This window comes from Diadema setosum, chromosome 13 (assembly GCF_964275005.1).
Source record: "Diadema setosum chromosome 13, eeDiaSeto1, whole genome shotgun sequence".
NCBI lineage: Eukaryota > Metazoa > Echinodermata > Echinoidea > Diadematoida > Diadematidae > Diadema > Diadema setosum.
In genome coordinates, this window is record NC_092697.1 from 26,288,775 (window position 1) to 26,303,131 (window position 14,357).

Genomic DNA, 14,357 nt, shown 5'->3' on the forward strand with positions numbered 1-14,357 from the left:
TGTCATTATATCTGTCATTCTCAATCAAAAAACACTCTTAACATGACGCCCTAATGATGATTAAAATGAGCCCAAAGGGGTATTGTGTCATTACTGTTAACGACGAAAAAAGGAGAGAACTTGGCAGAGTTAAGTCCAATTTAGGGGTAAGGATTCATAAATAAGGGTGTGTCTGCACTACGGGCATGACAGGTCATTAGCGAAAGAGACTCCACACGTGGAAGTGGTCGTTTACAGGGGCAAACAGGCACCGCTCTGGCGAGGCAAGTCACACGGGCCAAAAGGAACATTCCCAGCACCTGCAGATGTCCCTCAGATGATCCAAGCTGACCTTGGGAGAGCAGAATGACCTAAGTTTTGTGAGCATGACATTCACCACACCTATCAGGGCAATTATCCCCCCTTCCCCCCCCCCCCCCAGCCCCTCCCCCCGCTAAATACTGGTGATAAGGTTAGAGTAAAGATTAGGGTTAGGGTTAGGTTTAGGGTTAGAGTTTGGATTAGGGTTAGGATTAGGTTCAGGATTAGGGTTAGGGTCAGGGGAAGGGTCTGGGGTGATTGTCCAGGGGGCATTTGCCCTAGAACCCACCACACATTTTGTGTGCAGTACTTCCTTCTCTTCTCTGTAACACTGCCGTGATGAATCCTACTGGTACAAACAGTGTACCCTGGGCTGCCAGTACTTGCACATCAAAATCAAGAAGATTCTACAGAGCAATAAGGGAGATGCTCAAATGTCTGTTACATGCCCCTCAATGGGCACTAATAACTCCTTCACTTGGACATGTCAGGACATACTGTAAACAAGGACATTTTTGTATGAGAAATTTTTTGCACCTGTGTGTTTTTAATTCCGGAGTCAAAATATAACATACTGTATACACCAAATACATTTGTACATGAATTTTGCGAGGTTTTAGTCAGGTGCTATTCACGAATTTAAAGACACATGAATATAATGACTCTGATTCCAATTATGAATGTGACATGCACATACACATATACATTTCTCCGTTCAGTAATGTACTTCACGATCGCGAATTTAACCACTCGCGAAATCGTCGGGAAGTCCTAAATATATGGTGTTTACAATACAATGTAGCATCACATATAACAAGCAAGAAAATTTTTACATGCTTTTATTTTCATGCCAGTTTTATATTGTGCAAAATGTGCAAGAACTTCCACTTTTACAGTAAGAGATAATATTTAGCTCATGGAGCCTCCTGCAGAGTTACTAGGGAAAGTTGCTAGCTGTGCATATTATTGATTGCTGTAAATGATGAATGGGGGGTCAGTATCATGCATTGCCTCGCATGCTCATTCAACAGGGTGCGGGGAGGTGTGATAGCTTAATAAGCATAATCTGAATGTTTCAGAGGTGAGAGTTATTAAAAACTAACATCACCTCTTGCCGACTGGGCAAATTTCAGTAGGTGCGCTTCATTTAGTTTCTTTGGTCTGATAAGTCTCTTTGATTAACTCACTGCTGTATCATCAATGAAACACTAATGAACTTTTGAGAAAAGGCAACCCTTCTCTGACCCACGTAAATCCCAATGATTCAGTATGAAATTCTGATGTGAAAAGGTCGCCCCATTAAATCCCTACTGAACACCTCATGAAACACATGTGCAGCCTAAGTGGCGAGCTACATTGTACGTACACAACTGCACTACCTCTACACTGGGTTGAGAAATTTGTAGTGAACACAATCTGAACTCGCTGAAATCTCTGAGATACAATATACAATATGATAATAGAATAATGTTTCAAAAATGTAATGATTTATATGTGCTGTCATATGCATTTATGAAGGCACATACTATGTACTTTCTCTTAAATCATTTAATGAAGTATGCATATATTCATAATGTTGAAAAAAAATTCAATCATAAATAAAAGAAAATAACAAGTAAACAAGGGCAATGAAGTTTACAGCCTGATTTCACACAGTCAAGGATTTGTCGCACCTTTCATGTATGCCCTGCTGGTCTGGGAAGTCCATTTGTCATGGAGGTGGAGCGGCACGCTGTAGCCGAGGTGGTGGAGCTTCGTTTGCACACAGCACAGTAGCTGGATGAGTTGATTATTTTCCCTGCTGAAGCTGGGCACCCCTTTCGAATGAGTGGAGCGGTCCAGGAGCCTATTGAGATGCTTGTACAGGCGCTTCCATACTGGAATCAATCTGGATAAAGGCACAGAAAGAAATGATATAAAGAAAACCAGAATAATGATTAGTTAAAACTAAAAAACAACAACAACTTTTAGTATTCCTACAAAATTGATAAAAACAAGATGTATGCATGCATTCATAGTCAAAGAAATATTCTGCGAAAGTGGTTGGGGAGAAAATGCAATGGGTATCTTTGATGGCAACACAGTTCTGACTGTTATCATGATATGGATACATAACAATTATGCAATTTCAAAATCTGCATTTTCTGTCACTCTAATCAGAGGAAGAGAGACACCAAGTGCAGTTTATATACCCAGCCTAATTTAGTGTTGTTCCTGATGTGGGTGAGAAATATTACACCTTGATGAAAATGAAACAAACGTAGAGAGGAAAACCTCATTACTATTCATTGTTCTCTAACCCTAAAATAATAAGAACTCACACTTAATAGAACCTACAATTGTATTACAAATAGTAGGAAGGAGCAGTCAAACGAGTCACTGCTAGTTGTTGCTACATTCAACCTCACATATGTCTAGACAAAGCAAAATATCACTGCCAATGTTACCAAAGACGGCATAAACATGGGGGAGCATGCATGCACTAGGTTTTGTTTTGTACAAGATATGTGATATTCCATATTAAAAAAAAAAAAAAAGATTATTTGCATATTGAACAATGCAAAATATATCATATCAAGAGAGTTAGTGCATTGTCCTACACTGTTGTTAGATTGAATAAATACAAAAATGACAAAAGCTGTCCAGTGCACACAATTCACTTATAACAGAGGATAACTTCTACAATAATTATAGTAATGACACTTCTTTGTTTTGCTATTTTGGAGAGCCTTTTGCAGTCGTTTGCTGGAATGATTAAAATACTTGAATAATTTTGATAGCAGTTCTTTGGCACACACCTTCCTCTCCTTCTCTTTCCTGAAATAAGTTGTTGTCTACCTCTCAGAACGGTTGGTCAGGTTTAACAGATTTCTACTATAAATTGCATATTCATTACTTGTAAAGGCAGTTCAATAACAAACTCATAAATGGATATCAAACAATTACAGTGCAAATAAAAACAGATCAGGCAAAAATTGCTACCAGGTAGTGATCAAATGAGTCCCCTGAGTACAATAGGGCTATTGTCAGTGCATCAATTACAGTGTGTAAACTTAAGCCATATTGACAGTACACTGGAGATGAAAAACATTTCAGAACACAAGAACAATATCTACGATGAAAATTTAGATCTAAATTTCAATAACACATTGATATGACATGATTCAGACAAAGAATAAGATTCCCTCTTTAAATAAACATGCAACTGTGAATGTCTATATGGTTAGAATCTTGGAGAATAGATTATCAATGGAATCTTGTTGGACCTCAAGCACATACTGAAAAATGAAGTCACTCCTACACTGTATGCTCAATATGACCATAATAAAGAGACTGAAATTGAAGCTACAGAAGAGTAGAAAAAACAAACAAACTTGAAACAAGTATAATTAGTTGATATGCAGTACCTGCTGTCATAAGAGACCAGAACCAAGGAGATATGTGATAACTCCTTGTCAGAACTAAACTTTTATATACTGGATATCACATGGAAGCTTGATAGTCTAGTGGATATGATGACAGTCTAGCAGTCAAGAGGTCATGGGTTCGAATCCCATCCGAGTATGTATGGCCATGATTTTTATCATGGCTATCGCTCACAAACACTACACATCGGTACGCATTTACTCAATGAAGGGCCGTTTGTTAACCAGTTGCAATAGAAGCAATTCAATGCAACAATCAATTTGAAGAATGATTGAAGTTCTGATGATGTCATCTGCTTACAAGTCTCTCACTGAATTGCACACAAAACTTTTGTATTCAACTTTTGTTGAAAATGAAATAAAACAGAAGAAAATGTACCTGTTGCATTTAAAGGCCAGAAGAGAAAATAAATCATAAATCATACTGACGGGGTTATAGTCATTGCAAGATTAAGGAAATATAAAATCTTAATACTTTTAAATGATTTAAATTTGATTTATTCAAAATGTTCAATAATTTAAACACATGGGAGAGTTGAGAGTCAAGAACACCACTGATTCATTTAATTTTTGAATGTACATACTGGATACGTCATATATTTCTCGAGTCTAAATTTTCACGAAGCGGAACTTCCCAATGAATTCGCGAGTGGTTAAATTCGCAATTGTGGAGTCCTGTACCGAATGGAGAAATGTATACGCGTACGTCACATTCATAGCTTGATCAGAGTCAATATTTTCACGTGTCTTTAATTTTGCGAATAGCACTTGACTCGTGAAATTCGCAAAAATAAAATCCTTGCAAAATATCCGGCGTATACAGTAATATATATAGTCTTGATCAAATTAGCTTTGTGAAAATGTGTCACTTCCTCCATTTGCATCTGTTTCAGCACATTGTCTGTTTGATTTTAATCCATTCCATTTAAGTCAAATGGAGTATGAAGTGACACCTTCGCCTTATCTAAATATTTGTAAGTTGTCATGATCAAATTAGCTTTGTGAAAATGTGTAACTTCCTCACTTTAATATATTAGCAGCTGTGTTAGCACATTGTTTGTTTGATTTTAATCTATTCTATTGAAGCAAACCAGAGCATGGAATGACATTCCGCTGTACAAGTTTGTGAATATCCAACCACACCCCGTATCAAATTGCTTTTTGCACAAGTGTATTCAATTTGTGGTTTTCTGTCTGTTGGTTGTTTTAACAGTATGCCCAACAACAACAACAACAACAACAAAAAGGTTTCAAATGATTTGAGACAATACTACAGTTCATCGCTCAGCAACGGGGTTATACAATCATTGTTACGCAACACTTGTTTGTGTCAACATGCTTACTGGGGAAAACCTTTCATTAACAGTCCACACAGAGTGGTAACAACTGGTCTTGACTAGAAATGACATCATCAATTACAATCGGTTACAGAAGAGAGATGCCATAAACACGGTCAGCCCTAGATAGACTTGAGTCACAATGCTTGAACAAAACTTTAGAGCAATTCTGCTAGCGTGCCACCTCTGGCCTTATCCAACCATCACTACATTTTATCACAAGTATGGTTCCTAATTTATATCAAGAAGAAATAGAGGAAAGTTCTGTGATTCAGACCCCTGACTGTGAGAGTCAACCCATGACATCCTGTTTGCATGAAGAAAATATTATTATCCTGTTTATTTGGACTTTCCTTGCTGACGTTGAAGAGAGTATGACAAATATGACATTATAGTATGCATATTTGTATACTTCATACAAAAAATATTTAGCAAGCCTAAATTTTCACGAATCACAACTTCCTGACAATTTTGGGAGTGGTTAAATTTGCAATTGAGGAGTACAGTAATGAAGAGAGAAATGTATGTGTGCACGTCACATTTATGTAAGGTTCAAAGTAAATATCTTAGCGTGTACACATTGTAGTTAAATTTGCCATTAGCACTCAACTCCTAAAATCTGCGAAAATGGAAATCGTACAAAGTATATGGCGTATACAAGTGTGGATATTATACATTATGTATATCAAGAATTCACATGCAACAGGTTTGTAATTACAACTGACACATTTACTCCTATATATTCACTACATTAACCCTATCAATATTACTACTAGTGGTATTTTCCAAGTATTGGTTCTATGGGGATTAACTGGATGTCAAGACGAGAAAGCAGGGAGCCAATCCAAGCTTTGTCATAAAAAAGTGTTATGGATTCCCTAAAGTCACCAGGATAAACACTTGAATTGTGAGTCAATGACTTGCAGAATACACAATGAATCTCACTTCCCAGCTATCAAAAACTAGAGACTATAATTTTGACTTCCCCGACGTCAATCTACAAAGAAATAGAAGGGGAAAAAAAGAAGCAAAAGACAACCAGGTTTGGATGTGTGGGCGTAACTTTCGAAATATGTGATATTTAGGGCTCTTCCCACACATGGAAAAGGAAATCAATATGACACTATCACTGAATAATTCACCAGGAAAAAAACAAAAAACAGGTAGATATGTGACCTTCCAGCACTAGAGCCGCAAAAAGTCGCACAGGTTAATTTCCTGGTGGGCTTGAGTATATCTGTTTTTAGGTCAATGACTTTGTTTTCTGATTTGAGGTATATGCTGAAGAGTATTAATTCATCCTCTACCCAAGTCTGAATTGTGGAGTAAAAGTGATGTGTTCCATCTTTTTGAGGGTTCCTTTTTTTTTTTTTTTTGCAAAGTGGATTTTTTTTTTTCATTTTCTGTCCACATGTGGCACTTGAAAGTATGATAACGAAAACCGACAAAGTTGTACCAAAACTTTCCTTTACTGTAAAAATTAGCATTGACAAACTAGGATAATCATGACTGGTATGTACTTCATGAGTAGGAAAAGTTTGATGATGATTCAGCTTCCTTGGTGGTTGCTATGGTGATATGAATTCCCATTTTGCGGGCGTGCAATAAAGAGCAAGACGGTGTGCTTCTATGGACTCCAAACTCCAAAGCCCCTTTTCTATCACTTCTTTTCTTTTGTAAAGACAATCCAATTTTGATGAATTATACGTCATTTTAGAGGTGAGAATCTGCTTTTACTTCTTTCAAAATATGACCCAATTAAGAGAGAATGAGAGAGTAAAAAAAAAATTCTACACCATTTTTTGTCAGCTTTGAGGTACTAAGTTAAACATAGCAACAATGCATGACTACCAGCCACAAAATTTTGCTTTGCCTTTGAATTGCTGAAGTAGAATAAACTTTTGATACTTATGAAGACTAACAATATCTCTGTATTTCTGTGAAACAACATATGTCTCTTCACCGACTCCTGCATAATAACGGACCAACATCTATCTTTGCTTGCTGTCTTTTTCATGTGTCATTTTGCACAGTGCCTCCCATCATTCGATTTCCCCTTCCTTCTTTCTATCTCTTCACTTCATTCCTCATTCCTCATTTCCTCAAAGAAACATCCAAGAAACAGGTCACTTTATTCTTTGCCAATGACTGGCATTTACTATAGTAGTGACCAGCATAATGTGTCTTACCATCTCTGTCAGATAAAATATACTGTGCTTCTGCTGACTCTGTGCTACTTCACACTGATTTAGTGACATCATTCCCACTATTTCAGTGTCACATTCTTTTAGTGTTTGATATATTATATTTCATCAATTACAAGAAAGAATGTTATTTACAATGTAGTAAAGTACAATCAGCATTATAAGATGATAAAAATATGGCAGTGTTGTTTACATACACTGTCAGGCTTATCTTTATTTTGTACGATACAACTCACAGAAACTGCAATTACAGAAGCACTACGTCTACATTCCAAATATCAAAACTTGCAGAGTCATAAAAATCATTATTTTTTGCTTTGAAATAATGACAGAAGTCTCACTTAAAAAGTCTGTTGACAGCAAATTTTTAGTCAAGAGTCAATTTCTTTTTCCTAAAAATTGTGGTTATCACACAGGTTTGTTAGGCAATTTCATGCCTCACCTTTCTTGTTTCATTTCAAATTCAGGCATCAATTAAAGAGAATATGTCAACAACAACACAAACAGACTGCTATTTCCTCTTTCAGATCAAATCTGTGTGAAGTGTAGCTCTCAAGAACATTCCCAAAAATGTCAAAACAGAATTTCCCGGCTTGCTGCAAATTCCATGCACGCTGTTGCAAGATAACACAAAAAAAAAAAGAAAAAAAGAAAAGAAAAAAAAGACTGGGTGCAGTTTGCGCTCATTTCTCCAAGCCTTGGAAAGGGTTAGGGTAAATCGGCGTGTGCGTGCGTCTGTGTCAGGTTGCATGTGCACACGGGTCTCAGCGGCTACGTCAGACTTCCTGCCATTTCCCATGACACACTCATCCAGCAGGCTCCTGACTCAGATCGGCTTGCGCCACTGCCGCTGTCGTGTTGTGTTGTTGACTCCTCTCTTCACGACGACGCACAGGAAAAGGCCCCCAACAAACAGGTAGCCGTGGGTATAAAAGCGCTGGGTCGGAGGTTCCGCAGACTCAGACCACACTCGTACTCTCATGCTGCACACACACACACATGCAGAGCTCTCACCTTGTATCCTGCCCGACTTCCCTGAGGGTCAACGAATTAAGCAGACGTGCTGGCTTTGTCAGTATTTCGAGTTATAATCACAGCGGATCTTTCTCAAGAAAAAAAGGACAAATGGCAACCAGTTGAGCACCAACGGCAGATAGGGCAAATGCAAATGTACGTCACTGATTCGCCAACTCTTGTTATCCTACTGCATAAAGCTTTCTTCTTCTTCATGGAGCACAACTGATCAGCCATTTCACTTCTGGATAGTTTGACACTTTCCGCTCGTAGCTCCTCCGACACCTAATGAGAGTTTGAGGACATTGGGAATATTGGACATTGTACAACAAGAGCCTTGCTCCTTTTCCTTCGCATGCAGTTTTCAAGTATTCTGGCACTAGGCATCACAACAGGAAAAACATAGCAGTCATCGGTTATGTAACAGACTGATATAGCCTCAAATACTGTGAATCTGACAAACATGACTGCAAAATGGGCAGCTCCTCTTAACCTGCCGCTGATCAGTTCGGCATACAGTGCGATTCGCTCCATCACCATGGGTAGATCTGGATCATGCCTCGTCCTGCTGGTGGCCGTGTCCTGCATGCTACACTTCTCTCAGGCTGGAATACTGAGTACGTCGCCTGCCACTGTTCTTGCCCAGCCAGCGGAGTCGGTCGAGCTCCAGTGCCACTACGAGGTCAGTCCCAGCATCACCTGTAATGGGAGATACCTCTTCTGGTACCACGGCAACAGCGTGATGGTGACGAACAACACTGTTCCCAAAAACCCCAAGTACTCCGCCAGACTTGATCATCAGGATGGGAACGACACTGTCCAGTGTACTTACACCCTCAACATTAAGGGTGTGACTGCCCAGGAGGCAGGAGACTATGCTTGCATCTTCATCTGGTATGAAGGTTACTTCCACTATGAGCAAGTCGTGTCACAGGTGTTGGTGGTAAAGCGACCGAAACCCCTGTATCCACAATGTAGCAAGAAGGTCAAGGTGACACAGTCGGGAGCAAAGTCCCTGGCCTTTGTATGCGAGTCCAAGCAACGTTCGGAAGACGGATTGACACTGCAGTGGAGAAACGGAAAACAGGTGCTGCCTGCGATAACTAATGAGACAAACGGCATCATGAAATCCACGTACCTGATGAATGGAACCAAAGTGATACCCAATGACACCCATGAGTATGTATGTGAGATCATGTATAATCAGGTCAGTCTGGAGCAATCCTGCACCATCCAAGCCACCATGGGCGTGGTCATCAACTCTCTCTACCACATTAAGGATACTCCCGAGGACAGCTATGCCACCTTCACCTGCAAGGTCAACATGAGCATTCCTGGAATAGATTTCAAGCGGACTTGGTACTACCACGGTGCCAAAATTGACACCCATGATGTCACTGACAGGTTTTTAGTGGACACTCATGCTGGTGAATTGCATGTGAGGAACATCACAAAGTCTGACAGCCATGAGCACATCCAGTGCCTTGTGACTTCAATCCTTGGAAATGGCAGTGCCGATGCCATGATGATCTTGTCCAGCGATGAAACGGACTCAATCTTCAAGAAAACCTCAGGGGCCCAATACAACACGACCCTCATTGCTGCGCTGATTGCCGGCGCCTTTTCTCTGGTGATCCTTGTCAACGTTCTTCTCTGGTTCATGAAAGGCAAATCTAAACAAGCAAACGCCAGATTTCAGAGACATCCCAGACCACCGAGTATCAGTAGCAGACCGCCAGTCCATCCGGAGCTGATACCGTATGACACAGATGACGAGGGTAACAACATCTACCAATATGCCGACACACCTTACAAGAGTCCTCCAAAGTGCAGCTTGAGCAACGATTTCCCCTACTTGAACACTGGTATCACAAAATTCTCTGACAGTCAAAAGGTTTGCAGCACTGAGGACATCTCACCCTACACCATCTCTTCTGGAGTCAAAAATGATTACATCAACATGAACAAGCCGAGGCCACAGCTCGCCAGCGAGGAGGCCGATGAGTATGAAAGTATGTACCAGGACACAGAGAGCATTTACCAGGATGCAGAGAGCATTTACCAAGAGAAGGACACGTGCACTGACAGTGGTCGTGGGAGTGCCTACAGCACCGAGAGCACACTCTTGAAGAGTGTAGACCAAAACCACCAATACTACCAGGCGATCCGAAACAGCAGACCCTTGTTGGATGATGATGTGCCCATCACCGACGAAACACCCGAGGATCGCGCCCCGACGCTGCCAAGGAAGGAGGGCAAGGCGGCGGCAGTCCACGAGTACCAGGGACTGGACAAGAGTAACGTTCACAGCACGGACTCTGTGTATATGAGGCTAAAGCAGCAACAAAGGCAGGACGACTCTCATATCTATGAAAACATTGCGTAGTGTGGGATGTGATTGTGTTGTCTCGAACCAGAACAAACTGCTGTTTCATTACACAAAATGAACGTGTGAAAGAATCCAATCTACGGAAACCAAGACTGATGTAGTGTTGAATAATTAACAGTGACACTTGTGGCTTGACTTGGATGCTGGAGTACATAAATGTCACCACTGTGAGATCTGATGACTTGATTGTGGGAAAGGCATCTTGACTTTAAATGAGTATGCCTTCTAATTGTCAAAAACTATATGCCTTTATGTGCCTTCCTGCTAATATGGTGTAATTTTTTTATGATTTCCATCACATTTCAATCACGATGCCTGACTGATATAGAAAGTGTGCTGACAGAATTTAAGGAACCATTATGCATTGATAAAAACCTTGGATTTTTTTCCTGTATAACTTTACCACTAACCACACTTCATTTGCATGAAGGTCATGGGTAAGCATGCTTTGTACCAGAGGGTCTTTTGATGGTTGATGTTTCAAATTCTATCATAAGATGTTTAAACCTGTCCCCAAATCTTGACAACTATGAAGTTTGTTTGTATCTGTTTTCTGACATGAAGGGGGAACAAGGTGTAACTTTTCTTAACATGCATGACTTTGGTTGTCTGCACCACCTTAGAACTGCAACAACAACAAAAAGACCAAAAAAAAAAAAAAAAACCGAACAATCCCAAACCAACAAAGATGATACAAACGTGACATCAAAATCCTAAGAATCTAAATACAGTCAAACCTGTCTTTAGCGGCCACCCAAAGGAGACAAAAAGTAGCCATAACAGACAGGTGCAATTATAAACAGGGTCTTGGCTTTTCTCTAGAGAGAGAATTGTTTTCAGTGGCCGTATATGGCAGGTGGCTGCTACAGACAGATGGCCACTACGGAAGGTTTTGACCATGTCTCAGCTAACTAGTTAACAAAATGCAAACGGAGGCCTCAATACTGAAACCCTTTTTACAGCATCAACATCCTGGATAAGTCATTACCATGATGTTGACTGATTTTTCCTGAAAATTATTGAAATTACAGGAATTTTGCATGCAAGTTGTTTTTATTTTGCTGTAATATTCTAATTCTAAAGAGCAAATGTGTTTCTCAGAGACAAAGAGCGTGAGAGAGAAGGAGGGAGGGAGGGAGAAAGAGGGGGAAGAGATAATTGAACATTGGTAAAGACTGACAGACTGACAGACATCAGGGAATGATGTTACAGTCAAACACATCATACAGGAAGTCTGTAATTGAATCACAGTCAGCTCAGACTAAGGCAGGAAGCGCCATTTTACATTACCAGTTTTCAGCCTTTATTGCAATTCTCTGTGTTTCAGACAGGGTTTAATCATGCCTATCATACCCATTTTTCATATATGATGGACAGGATTTTGTGTTGCTATTTTAAATGTCTCTAGTTGCCCATCATTTTACTCTTTTGTAAGCAGTATTGACTGTTGGTCAAACGGGACGGTATTGACTCCATGTTGTAGTGACACACGACCTCCTGGCAGCAGACTGCCAATTGTATGAGGAAAATGACGTGTCTACATCTGATTTGAGAAGCAAGTAAGCCAGAAAGGGAAACAATGAATTAGGCAATTGTCTTTAGTACATATGTTGACTACAAACACCAGTAATAGATGAGTGATACTTTATTTGGCTCACAAATCCTCCATCACAATGAAAAAAAAAAAATTAAAAAAAAGGAAGAAGAAACTGAAATCATATTGAAATGAGGAATGTATTTCCTCCCTTTACATGTGTCCATCGCATATAACCATCAACATTACATTGGATGGGATTTGCACTGATGGGGACTGCAAAAGTCCACCGCTGATCAAAATAAAACTGATGTTACCGAGGAAGCATTTTAGAATCTGCCTGCAAAAATTTTTAAACTTTGCTACGGTCTTGCCTTAGTACCTCCTGGTCGGCATAACATGTATGTTTGTACTTTAAAATCAGGGAAGTCTCATTCTTTTGTCAAACAGCCAGAAAGCCATTGTCATTTTACACAGCCAAGTGAAGTGTACATACCTATGTATAACTATTAATCATAACATGTGTTAGTCATACACTCCACATGCCAGCAATATTAAATCTTTTCAATATCAGTCCTGTGCCCCCTAAGATAATCAACTTGTCAGTACAAGACAATAGTTACACGAAGAACACTATTTGACTTATTATTCTTAGAATAACACATTGTATCCTGCAACACGTGAAACAATGGTAATGCACAATCTGCTTGTGAATATATCATTTCAATTGTATCATTGTGGATGACCTTATGTCTTGTCATAAAATGATACAATTATCTTGTCTTAACTTTAATACTTTTTTTTTTACATGGAGTAATTTGGCTGCTTCATATCGTATTTTTCATCTTGATTTCAGGGCCTTTTTTAGATTTACATAAAGTAAAGTTTAAATAAATGTTAAAATCAAATGTAAGATTGTAAACTCCAGTGCAGAAATTTGATCTGAAAGTTCAGTGTAGCCTGATCTCATTGTATCATATGTAAGGAAACTTTCTAGAACAAGGCTCACTGGTCTGACACTAAACTTTTATATGTTGCAGACCATAATGTAAATTCTTTGACACATCAGTCATTGAGGCCCTTTTTATAAAAATGTTTATTGTAGGGTCAATTTCATCTAGTTGGTTAAAGTTGAAAATGCGAAAAGAGTGCAGAAAAGTTTAAGTTGTGCAAAGTCTGTCATGACCACAACATTTTGCTGTATCATTTTTCTTCACAGTGTTTTCTGCTTACGTCTGAAAACTAAATGTGAGACAGAAGTCTTTACAGCTATTCTACGTATTCTACTTGAAATATGAAGAATGAAATTACAATTACAAAATGTATGCTTTTGAAATGTCCTAAGTTATTGACACTTGTCTATACTATTTGTTGATAATCATAAAAAAAAACCTCTACCAATTCTCCAAGTTTGCATATTTTGTCCTTCATGTTTTAATGTATTGTCATTTACGATTTTTAATGTACATTTTCCCCCTCCATTTTTTTGTTTATGTATTGACAAGCTGCTTCAAGTATTACAATATACTCTTTATTGGCATGCTGACAAAATATATTGTCAGTGTAAATATATGTTTTCCCTTCAAAGATGATAAAACAATGGCCGACTAATAATGAAAAGTAGAAACAAACCTGTTCCCCACAAATGAACTTAAATTTCTCTGACATCAATTAAAAAAAGATGGATAGTTTTTGACTCTGTGTCACATGTGTAATTACTAATAGAACCCTATAGATTTTGATGTTCTAGATTTCACACATTTTTTTTTTTTTATATTCATATGTAGATTTAAGTGATGGGCTCATGCCCTGTTGTCAGTACTAAATACACGCATGGTTTGAAGCATATTCACATTTTATTGTTCAAGTGAAGAAGAGTAAATTAAATGTTGTGAAATGGAAAATCTTGTGGCTTTGAGTTCATCTGTTCTGATGTGTTGAGGGTGTGTGCATATTATGTTTGAGAGTATGTGAGTGGGGTGTGTGTGTATGTATGTGGAAGTGTCATCTTTACAGAATGACACACAGACAGATAATTGCTAAATACCACAGGACACTAAGAGGAATTTCCTGTGTGTCTACTTTTTTATGCTAGCAATCTGTTCCTTTTGTGATCTTGTGTTAAAGAAGATGATTCCACACAAACAAACAAAC

At 38.9% G+C, this 14,357-nt stretch overlaps 1 protein-coding gene across 1 annotated transcript in view; it reads right to left on the reverse strand.

Moving 5' to 3' along the window:
• LOC140236528 (uncharacterized) overlaps window positions 1-14,357 on the reverse strand; it is a 146,794-nt gene that overhangs the window by 65,716 nt on the left and 66,721 nt on the right. The window contains exon 2 of the mRNA XM_072316452.1: window positions 1,974-2,188. Within this exon, the coding sequence (XP_072172553.1) occupies window positions 1,974-2,188 (215 nt within the window). The remainder of the gene's footprint in view (window positions 1-1,973; window positions 2,189-14,357) is intronic.